The 23171-nt window shown below is 43.0% G+C and overlaps 1 protein-coding gene across 2 annotated transcripts in view; it reads left to right on the forward strand.

Annotated features, from left to right (window-relative positions):
• dicer1 (dicer 1, ribonuclease III) overlaps positions 1-23171 on the forward strand; it is a 118139-nt gene that overhangs the window by 60078 nt on the left and 34890 nt on the right. For both annotated transcript variants that reach the window (XM_033027526.1, XM_033027527.1), the window contains 13 exons: positions 277-743; positions 4283-4415; positions 6348-6590; positions 9516-9670; positions 12367-12499; positions 13782-13857; positions 13941-14080; positions 15354-15533; positions 16998-17211; positions 18256-18409; positions 19221-19403; positions 20365-20470; positions 21385-21560. In XM_033027526.1, coding sequence (XP_032883417.1) covers positions 277-743; positions 4283-4415; positions 6348-6590; positions 9516-9670; positions 12367-12499; positions 13782-13857; positions 13941-14080; positions 15354-15533; positions 16998-17211; positions 18256-18409; positions 19221-19403; positions 20365-20470; positions 21385-21560 — 2360 coding nt within the window. The remainder of the gene's footprint in view (positions 1-276; positions 744-4282; positions 4416-6347; positions 6591-9515; positions 9671-12366; positions 12500-13781; positions 13858-13940; positions 14081-15353; positions 15534-16997; positions 17212-18255; positions 18410-19220; positions 19404-20364; positions 20471-21384; positions 21561-23171) is intronic.

Genomic DNA, 23171 nt, shown 5'->3' on the forward strand with positions numbered 1-23171 from the left:
TTTCAGAGCAACTCAACATGGTGAGATGTTTGCTGACTGGTTATGTTGTGTCAAAAACCGTTTTTTTAAATGGGAGAAACTCCTGAGACAATTAGTCATCTCCCATTGCTGTGAGATGCTACTAGGTAGGCTGGAATGAGATATCCAGCATTGACCCATGTGCTATTATTTTTGTTCACCATGAATATTGGATTAATTTGTATGGTTTATTACTTAAAGGGAATTGTGAATTGTCAGTTCATGCAGTGAGTCTTTGTGTTTCTATATTCACTGTAGGTACTGGTAGATTGCCGTGCTGTGCTAACCGTTCTAGGGCCTTGGTGTGCTGATAAAGTAGCTGGGATGATGGTGAGGGAGCTCCAGAAATACATCAGGCATGAGCAGGAGGAGTTGAACAGGAAGTTCCTTTTGTTTACAGATACTCTTCTGAGGAAAATTCATGCACTCTGTGAAGAACACTTCTCACCTGCTACTCTCGATCTGAAATACGTGACCCCAAAAGTTAGCAAACTGTTGGAAATCTTGCATGAGTACAAACCTTTTGAGCGGCAGCAGTTTGAAAGTGTTGAGTGGTACAACAATCGGAACCAGGACAATTATGTGTCGTGGAGTGACTCTGAAGATGAGGACGAAGAAATAGAGGAGAAAGAAAAGGCTGACACTAACTTTCCATCTCCTTTCACTAATATACTTTGTGGGATTATTTTTGTGGAGAGACGCTACACGGCAGTTGTTCTAAACAGGTAAGAGCATGTTGACAATCTTGAGTGAAGACTGTATTCAGAAGGAATCCAGAAATGAATAACAAGAGTGAGCTGAGTACAAATTCATAGGTTATAGGAGCAGAATTAGGCCAATTGGCCCATCAAGTGTACTCTGCCATTCGATCATGGCTGATCTATCTTTCCCATTCAACCCCTTGATAAGGTGCTCCTCTTTCATGCACACCAACCTCCCCTTGGTTCTTTTGACAAGTACCAGGTTAGTGGTAACTCGAACTAACCAATTAACCAACTGGTTGAGAGGAACAAAGAATTGCAGATGCAGGTTTTAAAACAAAGACACAGTGTTGGAGTAACTCAGCCGGTCAGGCAGCAACTCTGGAGAACATAGATAGGCAATGTTTCTGGTCGAGACCCTTCTTCAGACTACCTAGTACATTTTTGGGATGGGGGTGGAACAGGTGCTCCCAGAGAAAACACTCAGTTACAGGGAGCATGTGTAAATTCCATTCTCCGGCCTTCTCCCCCAAACCCCTTACACCCGTACTCAAGAATCTGTCAATCTCTGCCTTAAACATATCCGTAAAAATAATTACTTTGGGAAAGGTCCCTGAGATTTTATTAGACTAAAAATAAAATGACCAGCAGTACAAAACTTTTCATTAGATTTTCCAAGCCAGATATGGTTGAGCAAGACCATTCAGCCCCTTCATTGAAATAATCCTCCACCCTCCACCCTAAATGTAACATTCTACTTTACTACTCTAATGGTGCATGCAACGAAATTCAGGCACACTGCCTGAGCGAAGCTCAAATGTACAAGATAAAAAATATCATTAAAATAACAGCAAAAAAGTGATAAAAATAAGAATTGTTTATACACTCACGTGGACATACTGTGACACATACACATAAGATTCACACACGCATACACAATATGCCTATGTATGCACCCTACCAGAATATAAGATATTGTACAGAATAGTATTAAAAAATAAATATTATAAATGAATATATCAGTATTGCACAGAGGTAGGTATTGTGCAGTATTAATGTTGTCTATGGAGGGGGTTTGCTTTCAGTGCAGAGTTCAGTGTGGGGATGGCCTTTGGGTAGAAACTGTTTGTTAGTCTTGTGGTGTGCGCTTTGATGGACCTGTAGCACTTTCCTGAGGGCAGAAGGGCAAACAAGTGATGGGCGGGGTGGGATTGGTCCTTTAGGATGCAGGATGCCTTCCGCAGGCAACGGGAGCTACAGATGTCTTCCAGGTCAGGCAGATGTGTGTTGGTGATCTTCTGGGCTGTGTTGATGACTCTGCAGAGCCTTCTTGTCAGCTGCAGAACTGTTGCCATACCACACCAGGTTACCATGTGTCAGGACACTCTCAATGGAGCAGCGGTAGAAGGACACTCGCAGCTGTTGTGGCAAGTTGACTTTCCCGAGTGTTCTTAGGAAGTGAAGCCATTGTTGTTCCTTGTTAACCAGAGAGTTTATGTTGGTTGACCACGTGAGATCTGAGCTGTGGGTGCCCAGGAACCTGAAACTGGAGACTCCACTCTTTCTACGTTTATGTGCAGTGGGGAATGGTCACCCTGCTTCTTCCTGAAGTCGATGATAAGCTCTTGTTTTTTTGGAAGACAAAAATGCTGGTGAAACTCAGCGGGTGAGGCAGCATCTATGGAGTGAAGGAAATAGGCACGTTTCGGGCTGAAACCCTTCTTCAGACTTGATTTTTGATGATGACTGCCAAGTTGTTTTCTGAGCACCAGCCAATTAGCCTCTGTACCTCCTGTACCTGTAAGCTGACTCATCGCCCTCAGTGATCAGCCCCGCCACTGTCGTGTCATCTGCAAATTTAATGATTTCAGAGTTCCATATATAATTTTTTTCGATAGGTGTGCAGAATGGAAGTGGGCTCTTTGGTCCACCGAGTCCACACTGACCATCAACCCATTGCACTAACCTAATCCAATTTTATTCTCTCCATATTGGTATTAATTACCCCCCAGATTGTACCACTTACCTCCACACAAGGAACAATTTACAGCAGCGAATTAACCTATCAACCCGCACGTCTCTAATGTTTTGCAGAATAATTTTGTCAGTCTTGTTTGAATTTTTATCCCCTTAACTTCCTTTACCAATTACTAATAATTTTGAACATTTAATATTTAACCTTTTCCATCACAAGTGACTTAATCTCACTCATTAACCTGGAATTTTATCAGCCTTTTGGAAGTCACGTCAACAATCTTCTGTCACCTGATTAGATGATTAACTTTACTTATTCAGTTACGATTTGCCTTCACTAAATCTCTGCCGACTTGAATTAAGTTGTCCTGTCGAACCGATTGTTACATTTTGTCCTAAGATTATTATTTCCAAATGTTTCTACATCAACCAAAGATAAATGTGTCTTCACATGTAACATGTACTCATTTGCCTCGGAGCATATGCTGTGACTTCACAATGTGCATTTTGTAGGATTTTGTGGACAATTATAAGCAGCATGGGCCACTCATGGTGCAGAAACAAATAACTGCAGATGCTGGTTTATACCAAAGATAGACATAAAGTGCTGGTGTAACTCAGCAGGCCGGGCAGCATCTCTGGAGAAAAAGGATAGGTGACGTTTCATATCAGGTCTCTTCTGGAGTCAGTTTGAAGAAGGGTCCTGACGTGAAACATCACCTATCCATGTTCTCCAGAGATGCTGCCTGACCCACTGAGCTACTCCAGCTATTTGTGTCTATCTATGGACCACTTATACCTGGGTTGAGGCTGTGGAGTCCAAGACTTTGACTCTGGGAAATAGGTTGTTAGTCTTGGTGTTGGTTTCCCTCCCTGATCAATTTCCCTCCTGGGATAAGTAAAGTGCTATCGTATCATATAGTTTCCCGTCCTAACATTGCAAATTTGAATGCTTCTTGACTTTGTTCTTATTTCCTATATTATCTCAGTATTGGAATTGAATGGTGGTCTTTGCGTGTTTTTTAAATGCACCAAAAAAACAAACCTCTGGAGGAACTCAGCAGTTTGTTTTTTGCAAAACAACAAATTGCTGGAGGGACTATGTGAATCAGGCAATGGGCAGACAGCACTTTTGTTCAGAACCCTTCTTTAGACTGATGGATTGGGGGAGAAAGCTGGAAAAGATTAGTGGGAGTGACACAAAGCCTGGCAAGTGATATTTGGATACAAGTGAGGAGCGGTTTGATTGGCAGATGAGTGAAGTGTCAAAGTCCAGATGTGAAAAGGAGACAAAGATGTCAGAAAGAAGAGGAGTGAAATATAAAGCTGGAGGGATATGGGAGAATATAATGGAAATGAGGTTTGAGCATGGGAGGGGAGGGAGCTGGGCATATGGAGGAGGGGAAGGAGCATGGTAACGGAACTGGCGGGAGAATCGTGTGCCCGCTAGGGTGGAGATGGGGCGGCAGGCAGCTTTAAAGGTTATGATGATGGTAAAGTTTTTCAAATAACTTTCCATTGTGATCTTTCTCCTCCCTTCCATGTAAAACTTTTAAGAGTTTGACTGAATTTAATTATTTAATCCTCAGATTAATAAAGGAAGCTGGTAAACAGGATCTGGAGTTATCTTATGTCAGCAGTAATTTTATAACTGGTCATGGCATCGGAAAGAACCAACCTCGTAATAAGCAGATGGAAGTTGAATTCAGGAAACAAGAAGAGGTACGATCATCTAACTTTCTCAAAACGTGCTGTCTTTCCCACTGGGCACAACCTCAGAGTTGTAAACCAGATCTTGGTTCCAAATAATACAGAAGTGTATAAACTGAGTAGACCTGTCAGTAGATTCAGCGGAAACTCATGGATGAAATAATGAAATTCAATCTCTTAGAGGCTACAAGTGAGTTCGGTATTCCGACTGTGCATGCCAAGGTCAAAGGTCACAAGCGAAAAACACTCGCGGCAGCCGTGCCGGGGCATGGACATCGACCTGCGCCTCATCCACAGCCAGGATCGACCTTGGGTCTCCGACGTCGCAATCGCTGCCGAACCGCCACTGGACCATCCCAGTCCCCTCCCGAGTGCCCCCCCCCCAATCCCCTCCTGGGGGCGGCCAGAGATGTCAGGAGTCAGATGGGAGCGGCGCCCCCAGGCCCACAGCCAGCGCGGAGAAGCAGCGCTAAATCCAGCTCAACTCTGCCTGTTAACCTACTAACCCTGCCTGGTATTACGGGAACGACGGCCCACGCTTACAGCCAGCGCAGAGAAGCAGCGCTAACTCCACGGCCCCGGGCTAGTATCCCGTACGTCCAGGCAGGGCTGTAGGTTAACCCGGCGAGACAGGCAGAGTTGAGCTGGATTTAGCCCTGCTTCTCCACCCTGGCTGTGGGCCTGGACCGTCGTTCCCGTAAATCCAGGTAACAATTGGAGTAACAATAAGTCTCAATCACTGAGTTCAGCACACTGAATATTGTAATTTATCAAGACTTGTATGCACTCTGGACTATAGAAGACTCGCAATTATCTAATTGGTGTGGAGGGAGGAACGTGGGTACAGATCTCGCAGGAACTGCAGATAGACACAAAATGTTGGAGTAACTCAGCGGGTGGGCAGCATTTCTGGAGTAAAAGGGTGATTTCGGGTCAGGTTAGAACTTCCCGTAGAAGTGTCCCAACCCAAAACTTAATCTTATCCATGTCCGCATCATCCAGAGTCCAGATACAACCACTCACATCCAGGGTTCCCTTACCTTGCCATCCTTGTTCCTCCTCAGTTTTGGAACATGCTAGTTCTGAACTCTGATCAGCCCACTTTTAATTGCTGCCCACATGTTTAATATGCACCTACCCAATAACAACTGCTCCCAGTTTGCTCTCCCTAGCTCCTACCTAACAGTATTGTAATTTGTCCTGCCCAAATTTATCCCAAGGTCTAGACCTACCCTTTTTCGTAGCTATCTTAAAACTTAAGCGTGTGATCACTTTTCCCAAAATTCTCCCACTGAATCACCAGTCACATGGCCAGGCTCATTTCCCAGTACAAGCCTGGTATGGACCTCCCTGTAGTTGGACTATCCCCATTCTGTTTCACAAAAGCCTCTTGGATCATTTCTGTCCCGTCTAAGCTTCTTGCACTGAGCAAGTTCAAATCAAAATTGGAGATGTCGCCCTTTACGACAACCCTGTTAGTTTTACATCTTTCCGATTGAGTTTTAACTTTTTGTTGGAATATTAGATTCATTTCTAGTCATCATAGTTTAAAAGCAAAAGATAGCAGAGCGGCGAAAGTAAGCAGGAGATTTAAGTGTTGTGCAAATTTATTCAAAAGTGAATAAGGAGAAATTATTTGGTGGCAGATTTGGTAACCTTAATAGACTTAAGATGACAGGCAAAAGAGTCAAATACCTTAAATCAATAAAATAAATAACATGAGGACTTTTTGTTTATCAGTAAGTTCTAATAATAAACCAATACCAAACTGGAATGTATTCTATGACAGGAGGGGGAAGGCATTTGTAACTAATTTTCTTTGTGGACCGTTTCACATACACCTTTCTGATATAAAGGAAGGAATTGTGATCTCCCACATTGTTGACCTTTAAAATCTGCCACAAAGTTTAATGTCATTCTTGTTCCTCCAAAACATTGTTGCAGGTGCTGAGAAAATTCCGAGCGCACGAAACCAATTTACTCATCGCAACTAGCGTTGTTGAGGAGGGAGTTGATGTTCCAAAATGCAATCTGGTAGTTCGATTTGATTTGCCAACAGAATATCGTTCCTACGTGCAATCTAAAGGCAGAGCGCGAGCTCCCATTTCAAACTACATCATGCTGTCAGATTCTGACAAAATTGAAGACTTCAAAGAGGATCTCAAAACCTACAAAGCAATTGAAAAGGTACCAACCATTGGCTATTTGTTTCATGTGCAACTTAACGTACAGTAAAAATAGATTATAAATCACTTTTTACTAATTTACACAATTTTGCAAACTGTCCAATTCGCCTCTACCCTATTGCAGATATTGGACTTTGTCTCTGGAACTGGTGCTCTACAATGAAGAATACATTCTGCACTCTGTATCTTCCCATTTGCTCTACTTATTGTACTTAAGTTTGAAGTATTTATGTATAGTATCTGATCTGATTGAATAGAATGCAAAACAAAGCTTTTCACTTTACTTCAGTACATGTGACAGTAATAAACCTAGATAGGGAAGAAAAATATGGTCTAGCTTCCTGCCAAGTTAATTGGTACATAATGGTTCTTGATGCCTCCTCTGCAAGTACACACATGTGGCAACTTGTATTAGTAGAAAAAAAGAACTACAGATGCTGCTTCATATACAAAAAGGCACAAAGTGCTGGAGTAACTCAGAGGGGAGGCCAACATCTTTGGAGAACATGGGTAGGTGACGTTTTTGGTGTGAAGAAGGGACTCTACCCGAAACATCACCTGTCCACATTCTCCAGAGATGCTGCCTGACCTGTTGAGTTACTCCAGCACTTGGAGTCCTTTAGCAACTTTATTCTTGGGCTGAAGGATGTAATGACAAATCAATATTTATTACACTAGTGACAGGATCTGTTAGACTAGAAGTACAAGGGTGGAATGGGGAAGGAAGGAAATGGTTCAATGGCACTTCATTGTCACATGTACCTTGATACAGTGAAATTACTTTTTTCCATACAATTCAGTAAAAATCTTGCGCAATCATGCTTGAGTACCAGACTGTAAGAATAGTCGATGACACTAGGCAGTACACAGGACTCGGCACTTTTCTGGCACCATCTTGCATTCTTCAAGTTTCAAAGTTCGTAAAAATGTACTGTCTTAACTTGACCTTAAAGGTCTGTTCTACTGATGCAGTTGGTGTTGCAGGGGTCAGCCTGGCCAGGTGACTATTTTGGTGTGCATGAAACAGCTGCCCTTTTCAACAATTTACTTTTGCTTTTATTCATCATCAGTCGTCTAAAGCTGGATCTCTCCATAAATGCTACTAAAAGATTGTTTTTAGCATTTTTATATTTTATTTTAGATGTCCAGCATAGTATAGCTTTTGAATTATTGTTAGTGATAACAATATGTTCTTAAGATAGATAACCAAGTGCCAAATCGCTTGCATTATTCCAATTGTTATGATTAAATTTGAACTGACAACTTTTGGGTTGCGCTATCACATCACAATTGATTGCTCTTCAAGTTTCAGCCAAGTTAATTGGTGCTCATTGTTTCTTGATACAACCTCTGCCGAAGCTCGCATGGCCCTTCCAGCGAATGTCCCTAGGTAACATCTAGAGGCAAATTTAGGCTGAGCTGCCGCACGCACACCCCAGCTGACGAACGTTGGGGCCAGTGATTTTGTTCTTTATCACTAAAAGCAGCTAATTTGCAGAGACAGTCAGGCTGACGAGCATTTTAGATTTTTTTCCCCACAAGTTTCATCTGACAGGTTTGCAGAGGAAAGTGAGAACTCCTACTCCAGCAGTCCAAAGTAAGCTGGTTTTAGCCATGTTGGCAGCTGAACGTGTACAAGTGGCCAATGTTCTCAGTATCAGGTGGTTAAAAGAGCATCGGTTCATGTTCCTCTTCATCACCGAGTGACCTGTGTAGTCAAATCTGCAGCTATGATCCCAGTCCTAATTGCAGGATCTTGATCCAAAACAGCAACCATCCCTTTGCTGCCTCCACAGTTTAGAGATACAGCATGGAAACGGGCCCTTCGGCACTTACCCAGAGAAGGATAATCAAGAACTTGAGGACATAGGTTTATGATGAGAGGGACAAGATATAATAGGAACAATAGACAATAGGTGCAGGAGTAGGCCATTCGGCCCTTCGAGCCAGCACCGCCATTCAATGTGATCATGGCTGATCATCCCCATTCAGTACCCCGTTCCTGCCTTCTCCCCATATCCCCTGACTCCGCTATTTATAAGAGCCCTATCGAGCTCTCTCTTGAAAGGCTCCAGAGAACCTGCCCCCACCGCCCTCTGAGGCAGAGAATTCCGCAGACTCACCACTCTCTGTGAGAAAAAGTGTTTCTTCGTCTCCGTTCTAAATGGCTTACTCCTTATTCTTAAACTGTGGCCCCTGGTTCTGGACTCCCCCAACATCGGGAACATTTTTCCTGCCTCTAGCGTGTCCAAGCCCATAACAATCTTATATGTTTCAATGAGATATCCTCTCATCCTTCTAAACTCCAGAGTGTACAAGCCCAGCTGCTCCATTCTCTCAGCATATGACAGTCCCGCCATCCCGGGAATTAACCGTGTTAACCTATGCTGCACTCCCTCAATAGCAAGAATGTCCTTCCTCAAATTAGGGGACCAAAACTGCACATAATACTCCAGGTGTGGTCTCACTAGGGCTCTGTACAACTGCAGAAGGACCTCTTTGCTCCTATATTCGATTCCTTTTGGTATAAATAAGAGCGTAAGGGGCAACTTTTATATGGGTATATGAAACAAACTGCCAGAGAAGGTAGTTGAGGCAGATACTATAAAAGCATTTAAAGGAAAAAACAAATGGGCAGATACATGGATAGGAAAGATTGAGAGGCATATGGGCCATACGTGGGCAGGTGGGACTAGTGTGGATGGGGCATTCTGGTTGCCATGGACAAGTTGTTTGGAAGGGCCTGTTTCCGTGCTCTATGACTATATGACCATGACATGGGAAGCCATCATCAGAGTACTCTAAAAGATGGAGAGAATAAGCCTTGGGCAATTATCACCGAAAATATATAATGATTTAACAGTGACAGTAAAACGTTGCTCTGTATCTTCTGAAAGGTTCATTTTTCTATTGATACTTTCTTAAGATTCTCCGAAACAAATGTTCAAAGTCTGTAAATTCCGCTGAAGTGGAGGTAGAACCTGTAACTGATGACGATGAGCTGCTTCCTCCGTATGTACTGAGACCAGAAGACAGCAGCCCGCGAGTCACTATCAACACTGCCATTGGACATGTGAACAGGTGAGACTAAGCATTACGCCATGTGTTCAGGCATTCATTGACACAAGTCTTGCGATTTAACATCTCTTGATGTGTATGCTTATGTTTTATTACCTGTTTTCATACCTGTATTTAAAATGAACTAATAACCAAGCATCCAAAACAGCTTTTGCAAGCATTATAGTTTAGTTCAAAGATACAGCATGGAAACAGGCCCTTCAGCCCATCCTGTCCACGCTGTCCGCCGTTCAAATTAGTTCATTGTCATCCCACCTACTCATCCATTCCCTACACAAAGGGCAATTTACAGAAGCCTCTTAAGCGATAAACCTGTACGTCTTTGGGATGTGGGAGGAAACCGGAGCACCTGGAGGAAACCCATACGGTCACAAGGAGAACGTACAAACTTCACACGGACAGCATTTGAGGCCAGGATCAACCCCCGGCCTGTGGCGCATTGAGGTTGCAGCTCTACCAGATGCGTCACTGTGCCGCCCTAAATTGTAACCTAAATGGACATTTGGAAATTCTACTAATCTAGCACATTTGGGACGGTGCTGAATTGGCCATTTCCAGACCATTGCCATTCTCATTCCAGTTTGTACAAAATTCCTGTATGCATATTTTTAACTTATTGTAATTACTACTTCATGCCTGTGATGGTGCTATAGTGCCACAGTTACCACATTTTTAAATTCCAACAAAACTCAGAAACACTTTCTCACTCTAGCGACTTGGAGGATCTTTCATTTCTGAAGTGGAAAGCAACTTTGTTAATTCAAATTGCTGCAATCTGGAAATTTGAGCAGGAACTTTTAGTCACGAATTACCCTTGTACCGATAATATATATTCCATATCAATGCCACAGATGATGATTGCTGGCGATAGGGAGGGCTATTCCAATGCTATGCTACTTGAGCATCCCAACACAACTGACAGGGGTCTGGCCGCTCCCTTTCATGCTTCAGTCAGGCCCCTGATTGCCTGCCTGCTTTGCCTCCAGACATCAGTGCACAAAGGAAAATGCACAATGAGCATTCATCGGGAGCAGGCCCATAACCAAAGCTGTCATTGATGTGCAATGTAAGAACTCTTCAATGTCCTTTTAAAAAGTGCTGAACAATTTCTAGGCCAAGCAAACTGCAGCCAGTTTTCATTATAAAAGTGGACAGGTTCCGCATATTCTTATGTGCATGTCAGTGTGGTTCTGACAAAGATATAACAATACTTTGCAACTATGACAGTGTTCACTTGTACCAAGAATAAATAATGGTGCTCCTTGTGCCCTTTATATCATGCTCAGGCTGGATAGAGTCCTCCAGAGATTCACCCTTAATTTGACAGTGTTCCTAAACACAACTATTTTCTTTCAATGGTTTTGTTTTAAAAAAAACGTGCTTTCATTTTGAATAAAAGCATGTCAGGTTAAATCTTCCCATGGTTTCCCATGAGCAGAGGAGGAAGAAAGGTGGAAAATGTACAGAGGCCCACTTGAAAGTTTCAATGTTTCAGTTTAGTTGTACAGAGGTACAATGAAAAGCTTTTGTTGCGCGCAATGCACTGTGTTGCAACGTTAGATTGCATGCAAGACAAAGACTTTAATATTCATTAAATATGCATTGGTTATATATACATCAATAATGTATCCTCATTGCATTGAGTAACATTTTTTGCTTAGAACTAGGGCTTGAGTTATAAGGAGAGATCGGATAGGTTAGGCCGTTCCTCCCTGGAGAAGTTGGATAGGTTGGGTCTTTTTTTCCCTGGCGAACAAAGGTACATAAAATCACTTGGAATAGGTAAAGTGAATGGTCTTTTCCACGGGGTATAGAGTGAAAACCCAGAGGTCGTAGATATAAAGCAAGAATGGAAAATATTTAAAAGGGAGCTGAGGGGCATCCTTCTCCACGCAGATGATGGTGCTTACAAGGATCGAACTGCCAGGGGAAGTGGTAGATGTGGTACAAGGATGTGGTACAATTATGGCAATTGAAAGTTATTTAGTAGGTGGATATGAAAGTTTAAAGGGATATCAGCCTGATGCAGGCACATGGGGCCAACTCATGGGGTTAAGCAACTTGCTCAGCAGACAAGTTGGGCCGAAGGGACAGTTTCTGTGCCGTATGACTCCAGGGATGCTATGTTATTGTGTACAATTGTTTGCTCTAAGGTTCATTTGATTTGGTATGTAGTTGGGGGGGGGGGGGTGAAATATAAATTGAATAAAATAGCCTTCAAAAAATTTTGGGACACTTACCATTGAACCAATTCCATTATTTTATGATTCCTTCCATTCCATTGTTTTTAAGGCTGTGTGTTTTATATATTCATCCCATTTGTGCCATGATACAAATACACATATTTCCACAGGGTGGCGTGTGCCTGGAACGTGCTACTCGGGGTGATGGTGGAGGAAGATTTTGGTAGTGGTATTTAAGAAGCTGTTAAATAGGCACATAGATTTGCAGAGAATAGAGGGATATGGATGACGTGTAGGCAGAGGAGATTAGTTTAACTTGGCTTCATGGTTGGCCCAGACATTGTGGGCTGAAGGGCCCTGTTCCTGTACTGTTTATGTTCTAAAACTTCACTTTTTTCCCCATGTGTCAGATTTGGTCTTTTGAATAAATGCTAATTTGATTTCAGTGCTGCACCAGAAGTGTAATTTTAGCAGGAATGTGCGTTATAAATGCACTTGTTTTTTTTCCCCCTACAGATACTGTGCCAGATTACCCAGTGATCCCTTCACACATCTGGCTCCAAAGTGCAAAACTCAAGAACTATTAGATGGTACTTTTCAGTCAACTCTCTACCTTCCAATCAACTCGCCCCTCCGTATCCCAGTAACTGTGAGTAATCATTAAATGTTTTCTATTCTCGACTGCATAATGTGGACCTTTCGGTTGTCATGCTAGCTCATAGTTTCAACTGTAGATTACCCCTTCCTGCGTATTTTAATGATTTGCATTCCGGTAAAAAATATCCCAACAGTTTTTCAATCTAACCAGTTTAGTTTACAGGTACAGTGCGGAAACAGGCCCTTTGTCCCATTGAGTCCGTGCTGACCCGCGATCCCGCACCTTAACACTGTCCTGCATACAGTGGGGACAATTTACAATGATACCAAGCCAATTAACCTACAAACTATATGTTTTTAGAATGTGGGAGGAGACCGGAGATCCCGGAGAAAACCCATACAGAATGTACAATCTCCATAAAGACAAGCACCCGTAGTCAGGATGGAACCCAGATCCCTGGTGCTGTAAAGCAGCGACTACCTCTGCGCTCCCTTTAGTTGATGAAACGTGCAGTAAGCAATTATGTTTAGAAAAGGAACTAGTTCTTTTGCGTAAACATCTTTCTAAATGGCCCTGAGCTGAATCGTTGATGGAGTATATTCCAGCTTTATAATCAATACTATTGCTGCAAGATGTAACCCCTCTGCCACCTTTACGGTGGCTCACGTTCCAAGAATAAATTTGAAACCCATCAGTCTTCACAAAGTGTTGAAAATACACAGATCAACCAGCATCTGTAAGGACGTAACACAGGCCCTTGCTTGTCTTTCCTTTTCAAATATTGACTTATTGTATAGTTTATATAGTTCCTACATTTTGTTTGTATTGGAAGGAACTGTGATTTATTAAGTGCCTTTTATGACCTCGGGGCTTCCTTAAGTAGAGGCACTGCAACAGTGTAGAAAAAGTGACAGCTAAGTCACACACAACAGTCGGGTAAGATGAGGTAATTATGATGTTGATTGGAGAGATAATATTGGTAACAGCGCCCGGGAAACCTCCTCTGCACTTTCTGACGTTTCATGACATCAGAAATAAAAAATGGTATCTCAGTTTACAGTTGCACTTACTGACAGTTCAGCATTTCCCCCAATGGTAAAAGCTAGATTATTGGCTCAAGTCTAAGGTGATTGTGCTACAGCTAAGCCTTGACAGCCACTTAGGTTTAATTATTTTATTTGATTTCCCTACTACATCTCTTGCCCCCCCCCAGCGCCCCATGCATTGAAATTGCAAGAGTCGGCCTGCCTAACATGATGTCAACTTGTAGCTCTTCCAAGCAACCACATCTGTTAAAGATGATGTAGCTCATTAATTTTTATTTGAAACCTAGGGTCTTCCAATGCCCTGTACGAGATTGGCTGAGAAAGCAGCAGCCCTTCTTTGCTGTGAACGGCTGCACAAAATAGGTAAGTGATAAACAGACTCATTCTCTTGCATTTGATCCCCTGGAAGAAATGCTTGCGGTATTACAGCTTCTCATTTGTTGCAGGTGAGCTGGACGATCACTTGATGCCGGTCGGAAAAGAAACAGTGAAGTATGAGGAAGAGCTTGATTTGCACGACGAAGAAGAAACCAGTATTCCTGGGAGACCCGGTTCCACAAAACGGAGACAATGCTACCCTAAAGCAGTGAGTAAATCCACTTCTGGAAAGAAGAGGCTCACCAGAATGCTGAGCAAACCACAAAGTGCTGGAGTAACTCAGCGCGTCAGACAGCAACACTGGAGGCCATGAATAAGTGGCATTTCAGGTCGGGTCCCTTCTTCAGACATTGGATTAGAGAGTATTTTAGCTATAAGGAGAGGTTGGAAAAACTTGGATTGACTTCCAAGCGTTGGAATCTGAGGAAGACCTGATAGATGTTTATAAAATGATGAGGGCCATATATAGGGTAGATAGTCAGAACCTTTTCCCCTGGGCTGAAATGTCAAAAGATTAGAGGACATAACTTTAAAATGAAAATGGCAATGTTTAAAGGAGATGTGTGGGACAAGATTTTTACTCAGAGGGTGCTGGGTTCCTGGAACGCACTGCCTGGGGTGATGGAGGAGGTAGATATGATAGTGGCATTTAAGAGGCTCTTAAGCCCCTGTCCCACTGTACGAGGTAATTCACGAGTTCTACCGAGTTTTCCCCTGATTCGAACTCGGAGAATGTCCGTAGAGGGTCCGTAGGAGTTCGTGGATGTCTCGTAGCGGCTCGTAATACTAACGGTAGGTACTCGGGACATCCGGTAACTTGTGACGTTTTTTCTTCCCTGCAAAAAATGTCCACGAGGTAAAAAAAAATACCTGTGATGAAAAAAATTGACACTTTTTATACCTACCGTTAGCATTACGAGCCGCTACGAGACATCCACAAACTCCTACGGACCCGCTACGGACATTCTCCGAGTTCGAGTCAGGGGAAAACTCAGGAGAACTAGTGAATTACCTCGTACAGTGAGACGGGGGTTTTAGATAGGCACCTGGATATGCAGCCGATTAAAGGAAATGCATCACGTGCAGGCAGAGGAGATTAGTTTATCTTGGCACCATCTTTGGCACAGTCATTGTGGGCCGAAGGGCATGTTCCTGTGCTGTACTGTTCTATGAGTGTGTGTATAAGAAGGATGGGCAGGTATGAACCATCCTGCCCCCAGAGATGCTCTGCCATTCATCGAGGTCACGGCTTCACTTCTACCTCAATGCCATTTTCCACGTTGTCTCCAAAAACCTTGATTCCCTTGAGATTTGCATGTCGGGGTATTCGGTGTTTAGCTACCTATTATCCCTCGGAGCTTTTAAGCACCTACATGCAGTGCCCTTCCTCTGCCTCAAAAACGTTACTGTCAATTGCAAATCATTTGTTTCTTACAGATGTTTTTTCTCTTGTCTATATCCCTCTCGATCCCTTCATTTAGATTCCTGAATGTCTGAGGAACAGTTACCCCAAAGCAAATCAACCTTGCTACCTTTATGTGATTGGCATGGTGTTGACCACTCCTCTACCTGATGAGCTCAACTTCAGAAGGAGAAAGCTGTACCCGCCAGAAGATACAACCAGATGTTTCGGGATTCTGACTGCCAAACCAATACCGCAGGTACTTTTAGTCATCTCATTACACTTTAGGTTTTGGCGTGTTGCGGCTGGTTGGGAAACCCATGAGCAGTTCTTTAGACTTCAGAGATATAGTGTGGAAACTGGCCACGGCGACCAGCGATCACCCCGTATGCGAGCGCTATCCCACACACAGGAGACAATTAACTTTTTTTTGAAGCCAATTAAACTGCTAACCTGCTTGCCTTTGGGCTGTGGGAGGAAACCGGACCACCTGGAGAAAACCCCACACAGTCACAGCGAGAACGTACAAATGCCGCACAGACAGCCGTAGTCATTATCAACCCTTGTCTCTGGTGCTGTAAGGCAGCAACTGTACCGCTGCGCCACTGTGCCGCCCTGACAGAAGAAAAGAGGCAAGCGTAGGGAGAGTTTATGGGTGAACAATTATTTTCATGTATCCAAGTCTAAACATTTCCAAATGTCAATTTGAGTTATAAAGAGGGATCTGTATAGACTGATTTTTTTTCTTGGACAGGGGGCTTAATCTCAATGGGGAGTGAAATAAGGGTTAATGTTTCAGGTCTATGACCTTTCATTGGAAGCTTTTAGATTTAACCACAAATGATAGAAATGTTGAGATCCGATATTAAACTTTCTATTTTTATATTGGCATAAATGTGTTTATGACAGTCATGGTTAAGGAATACAGATTTTAAAATCTGGTTGAATGGAACTATGTGTATTAGCATTCCATAGTTCAGGGCTTGGTTATCAGATGCAAATTTGAATTATTTCTTCAGCTTCAGAGAAGGAAAAGTGTAACTACATATTTTTCATTGGAAGATGAAGCTAATTGACTTTAGGATTGCATCAGGAACTTCCAACAGATATAATGCTATTGTTTTGCAACATCTCTAAATTAATCAACAAAGACAAAATAACTCTTGTGTAAAAGATAGTTTAAAATGTTTTCTTTGTGTGGAATAACATATAGTATGTGTGGGAATAGGAACCACATATATGTTTTATGATGGAAGCAAGATAAAATTGTACAAGTAAGCAAATCCAAACCCTCAATGCCATCTCCTGCAGTTCAGATCCATTTCTTGCAAAGGAGGATGCCCTGGGGAGGATGGAAATGGCACAGCGTCTCATGCATTATTGCCATTCAACTCCCTCTAAATCTCTTGCCTTGAGTTTTGTACAACCTTGTTCCAGGCTGGAGACGAGGAAATGCAGATGCTGGTTAAAAACACACAAAGTGCTGAAAATTCAGTCTGATGAATGGACCTGCCCTGAAACATTGCCTATCCATGTCCTCCAGAGATGCTGCCTGACCCGTTGAGTTATTTCAGCGCTCTGTTTTTTGTACAAGGCTAGGAAATACCAGCCTATTTAAACTAATTCCGATCATGTTTGCAAAGTCTACAGTTTTAATGAATCTCAAAACGGAAAGAAAGAATAATTATTGAAATCTTTTTGCATGTCATGCTTCATTTGGCAGATTCCACATTTTCCGGTATATACACGTTCTGGTGAGGTTACCATATCTATTGAATTGGGCAAATTGGACTTCACATTGAGTACCAAGCAGCTGGAGCTGATCACTAGGCTACACCAGTATATCTTCTCTCACATTCTTCGTCTGGAGAAACCTGCACTAGAATTCAAGCCTACAGAAGCTGATGCAGCCTATTGTGTTCTACCTCTCGATATAGGTAACCATTGTTGCCATTGGTCTTTCAATAAAGCGTAATGGTGGGTGGGTGGGTAAAGTGGGATATTTCAGGGTATAGTCCTCTTATTTAACATTTGTAGCAATGTATCTTGCAATTACTGCTTCTGCTCTTCAAGCTCTGCATACAATTGGGTAGTTTAGTTACAGTGTGGAAACAGGCCCTTTACCTCACCGAGTCCATGCCGACCAACAATCACCCTTGCTTTCGTTCAATTCTACACTAGTTTACAGAAGCCAACTGTACGTCTTTGGAGTGTGAGACGAAACCAGAACACCCGGAGAACGCCGACACCGTCACGGAGAAAGTATAAACTGTACAGTCAGCACCCGAGATCAGGATCAATCTGGCTCTCTGGTGCTGTGAGGCAGCAGCTCTACCACTGTACTGCCTCGAGTGTTGATGTATTACTGACCGTGATGGTGGGAGAATTGGATAACAAATTAAATATCCCACAAAAAGGATGCTTGGGTGATCTGAATATAATACTGGCTAGCATAGAGAACCCCTGATTGCTTCCCTGATACGCTCTCCATGGTAAAGGACATATTTATTTAAAAAGATCTCCTGCTTTGTTGCCTTCATAGCTTTTCCCTATCCCCTGTTTTCATACATAACTCTTATCTCTGATCATTTAAAGCTGAATCCTTGTTAAATGTCCACAGTTTCATATTAGAGTTTAGTTTAGAGATAGCGAAAGGTCCTTCGGCCCACCGAGTGCACTCTGACCATTGGTCACCTGTTCACTACTTCTGTCAGTCCCACTTTCGCATCCACTCTTTACACTCTACGGACAATTTACGGAGTGCAATTAACCTGCACGTCTTTGCGATATGGGAAGTAACTGGAGCACCCGGAGGAAACCCACACGGTCAGGAAGATCGTGCAAACACAGACAGCACCCAAGGTCAGGATCAAACTCGGGTCTCTGACACTTTGAGGCAGTTGCTATACCATGCGTTCAATGATTGGGGAGTTTGGATGACTCATATTAAAAATAATATTTGTGAAATGTTTCCATTGTAGTTGATGGTTGCAGCCATTTGGATATTGACTTCACCTTTATGGAAGATATAGAAAGGTCAGAAGCGCGCACAGGCATTCCCAATACACAGTACACAAAGGACAAGCCGTTCACATTTAATCTGGAAGATTATCAGGATGCAGTTATCATTCCAAGGTAGGAAAACCTTTTTGTTTGTTACTTAAACAAAGTAACAAACTTTTTGTTGTTTTAGGGGACCGCCATGAAAAACTATGGCGACCCAGTGTGGGGGGACCGCCGTGATGAACAATGTGGACATAGTGTGGGGGGACCGTCGTGAGGGACAATGGGGACCCAGTGTGGGGGGACCGTCGTGATGAACAATGTGGACCCAGTGTGGGGGGACCGTCTTGAGGGACAATGGGGACCCAGTGTGGGTGGACCGTCGTGAGGGACGGTGGGAGAACAAAAAGGAACCTGGTGTGTGTGGGGGGGGGGGGGGGGGGGGGGCACTCTAGTTTTAGAATCCTCTGCCCAGGGGGTAAGTCTGCGTTTGTTCGTTCCGGTGAAGTCGCAGTGCACACGGTAGCCAGCCAGCAGTCGCTTGTCTTTTTCTTTTTCTTTTCACTTTTAATTTAATTTTACTTTCAAGTTTTTGTGTACCTTGTGTGTTGTGACTGTTGGCAGACCAATTTCCCTCCGGGGTTGAGTAAAGTTGTATTGTATCGTATTGTTAACTTCCAGGAATCCAGGTTAGGGTATCCAGGTTGTGTGGGCTAGGAGCTACTCAAGGACATCTGCTTAATGCCTGTTTTGAATTATAATTGATCGAGTACTTGTGTTGGTTTATTATTGTCACGTACCGAGATATAAGAAAAGTTTTGTTTGCATGCTATCCAGTCAAATTATGCTGTACATTTTTTTTGGGGGGGTGGGGGGGGATTGCCTCGGCTTGTTACATACTAGATTTCTAACCAGCTGTATAAATCTACTCAATGTGTGACAGATATCGAAACTTTGACCAGCCTCATCGCTTCTACGTGGCCGATGTGTACACAGATCTCACCCCTCTCAGTAAATTCCCTTCCCCCGAGTACGAAACATTTGCAGAGTATTATAAAACCAAGTACAATCTGGATCTGACCAACTTGAACCAGCCTTTGCTGGACGTGGACCACACATCTTCCAGGTAAGAAGAATCTCAAGTGAAGCCGCCTGTCGGAACAGTAGCGTGAAAGTGAAGCTGTGTGAGGTGTTTAGAGAATCCACTGGAGCCACCCAGTGGTGGAATAATTATGCAATCAGATATTTTCATCTCACTGCCCTGATGTATCACAGAACATGGAACAGTACAACACAGGAACAGGCGCTTCTGCTCACAATGTTTTTGCTGAACATAATGCCACGATAAACTAATCTCTCCCTGCACATGATCAATATTTGCTACATATACATGTGTCTGTCTTAAGCCTGTTAAATGCCATTATCATATGTGCCTCCCCCAGTAGTGTGTCTATTTAAAAACATGCCCCTCACATCTCCATTAAACTTTGCTCTTCTCGCCTAAAGCAAAGAAAAGTAATTTCCACTCTGGGGAAAATGTGCAGACTATCTATGCTATCTGTGCCTCTCACTATTTTATTTACTTCTATCAGGTCTCCCCTCAACCTCCAGTGTTCTAGAGAAAACAATCCAAGTCTGTCTAATCTCTCCTTGAGGCTAATATCCCCTGATCCAAGGAGCATTCTCATAACCTTCAGAAATTTTTCAAAAGATGCTGCTGCACCCGCTGAGTTTCTCCAGCATTTTTGTGTACCTTCTCATAACCTACGTCTGCATCCTCTCCAAAGCCTCCATTCTTCTAGCACCTTGTCTCCAGCATTTTTTTCCTTTTGTGTGTGGTGTATTGAGTGCCATGTATACACGTCACAAAATGGAGCAAAGGACAGATCAGTAACATGACTTTTTGCTGCTTTATTTCCCTCGTTTGACAAGATTCCACATGGTAGGCTGGTCTGGAAGGTTGGAGCTCATGGGATCTAGTCAACTATGCAACGGTTAATGCATTGCGTCATTTTATACCTTTATGGTTATATTTGTGTTCAACTTGTTTAAAAACAAAACGAGCGGATCCATTTCTATCCCTCCAGACTGAATCTTCTCACCCCTCGTCACTTGAATCAGAAAGGAAAAGCACTTCCTTTAAGTAGTGCGGAGAAGCGCAAGGCCAAATGGGAGAGTCTGCAAAACAAGCAGGTATGCACTTCTCCTTGGATATTCATCTCTGTCGCCAAGATGTTTAATCTAACCATGGGACGAGGGATTCTGGGTCCTTTCTAGTATCATTGGGGTGTTCATATATCATAAAACAGTACAGCACAGGAAAAGGCCCTTTGGCCCACAGTGTCCATGCCGAACTGTGTGCCAAGTTAAATAATCTCCTCTGCCTGCACGTGATCCATTCCCTGCATATCCATGTGCCAGTCCAAAAGCCTTTTAAACACCACATTCGTATCTGCCTCCACCACCTCCCCTGGCAGCTAAATGACCTATTTCTCCTAATTTGTATGCTTGTAAGATTACAGATTTAACAAAAGCATAATTGTGAATTATATTTTATTCTTTTAAAAAAAGCTACAGAGGAATGTGGAGCAGATGTTTTGGCACCATAGACACGCTTCCATTAACACAGCACTATTTGCTTTTGGCTCCTTTCAGATTTGTTGATAAGCTAAAATGCTGCAGGTTAGATAACTGAACATAAACAAAAAATGGCTGAGGTTAAAAACCCAACTAGTCTGACACCATGTGTGGAATAGAAGCCAGTTAATGTTTCTAGTCGTGACCAGAAACATTGCCTTTCCATTCGCTCCACTGATCCGCTGAGTTGCTCCAGCACTTTGTGTTTCAATGTTTCATGTGGACGATCATATGTGTGTTCTGTATTTTCCCATGTTGCTCAGTTATGATAAGTCAGTAATCAGTTATCTCGACCCGAAACGTCACCTATTCCTTCGCTCCATAGATGCTGCCTCACCCGCTGAGTTTCTCCAGCATTTTTGTCTACCTTCGAACTGCATCTGCAGTTCCTTCTTAAACAATCAGTTATCACTGTTCAGTTGGAGAGAAAATGTGATGCTTAGTCAACTTATCTGTTTTCTCCTTGCAAGATTCTTGTCCCAGAACTCTGCGCTATTCATCCTATCCCAGCTTCCTTGTGGAGAAAGGCCGTATGCCTTCCCAGTATTCTTTATCGACTGCACTGTCTATTAACAGCAGAGGAGCTGCGAGCCCAAACAGCGAAAGAAGCGGGTGTGGGAATCGAAGCTCTCCCATCAAACTTCAGGTGTGTGAATGTTTATTATAAAAAGGAAGGCTTGCAATTGTGTAGTACTTTCTATATCCTTGTGACTTTCCAAAGTGCTTTGAAGAAGGGTCTCGACCCGAAATGTTGCCTATTTCCTTCACTCCATAGATGCTGCCTCACCCGCTGAGTTTCTCCAGCATTTTTGTCTACCTTCAATTTTCCAGCATCTGCAGTTCCTTCTTAAACATTACAGCTAATGAAGTGTTTTTTTGAGGTCTCTGGTCAGAGATAATCTCTGTGCTCTGTGTCCCCGTTTTCCATTTATTCTCTCCAGCCCCTGCTCCCTTCCACCTACTATCATTCCCTCTGGTTTTATATTTCACTCATCTTCCTTCATTATCTGGCATTCTTTTATTTCCATTTATTCTCCAGCCTTCGTTACTATCTCCATCCATCTGACAATCCCCCCCCCCCCCCTCCTTACCTGTGACTTGGTTACAAGAAACTGCAGATGCTGGTTTTCAAAAAAAGGCACAAAGTGCTGGAGTAACTCAGCAGGTCACTGGTAAACATGGATTGGTGACGTTTTGGGCAGGGACCTTTCTTCAGATCCAAAACGTAGCCTATCCATGTTTTCCAGAGATGCTGCGTGATCTGCTGAGTTACTTCAACACTGACCTTTTTTTCCCCACCTATCACTTGCCAGTTTTTGCCTCATCCCCTCGCCCTTCTCTTTACCAGCTTTCTACCATCTGCTCAGTCTGAAGAAGGGTCCCGATCTGAAAAATCTGTCCCATAGCCTTCCACAGATACTGCCTGACCCACACAAGCACTTTATGCTTTGCTCAAGATTCCATCATCTGCTGAAGTCTTCTGTTTCAATAGACAATGGGCGCAGGAGTAGGCCATTCGGCCCTTTGAGCCAGCGCCACCATTCAATGTGATCATAGTTGAGCTGGTAAACATGGATTCCGGTCTCCTGAGGCAGTGAATTCCACAGACTCACAACTCTCTGTGTGAAAAAATGTTTCCTCATCTCCATTCTAAATGGCTTACCCCTTTTCTTAAACTGTGGCCCCTGGTTCTGGACCCCCCCCCCCCCCAACATTGGGAACATGTTTCCTGCCTCTAGCGTGTCCAAACCCTTAATAATCTTATTTTTCAATAGGTGTCCTCTCATCCTTCTAAACTCCAGAGTATACAAGCCCAGCCGCTCCATTCTCTCAGCATATGACAGTTTCACCATGTAACCAGATAATCACTTCTGCTCATTTGGATTGAGGATCAAGTATTGGTATTGGGGAAGCTTTTATGCTCTTCAAAATTCAGGGATGGGAACTTCTGTGAGAGATTACATCCATAAAATGGTTCTTTTAAAAACTATTGCATTCCCTCAGTGTTACACAAAATGTAATATTGTGTTGCTGACAATGATTGAAGACAAATAATTATTTCTCCCATTTATGATCTGGTGTTTAGTGTACCTGTCCCCTTTATCTTTCAATCTCTGAATCATGTTTGTTTTAATTTGAAATGTCTTGCCACCTAATTGTCTGGATTATGTGATCAGTGCAAAGCAATAGAGGTTGGCATTAACCTATTGAAAAACTGCCCGCTCCTTTTTCCATTGTTGTTTCTGTCGGGCATTAT

Source organism: Amblyraja radiata, chromosome 9, assembly GCF_010909765.2.
Source record: "Amblyraja radiata isolate CabotCenter1 chromosome 9, sAmbRad1.1.pri, whole genome shotgun sequence".
NCBI lineage: Eukaryota > Metazoa > Chordata > Chondrichthyes > Rajiformes > Rajidae > Amblyraja > Amblyraja radiata.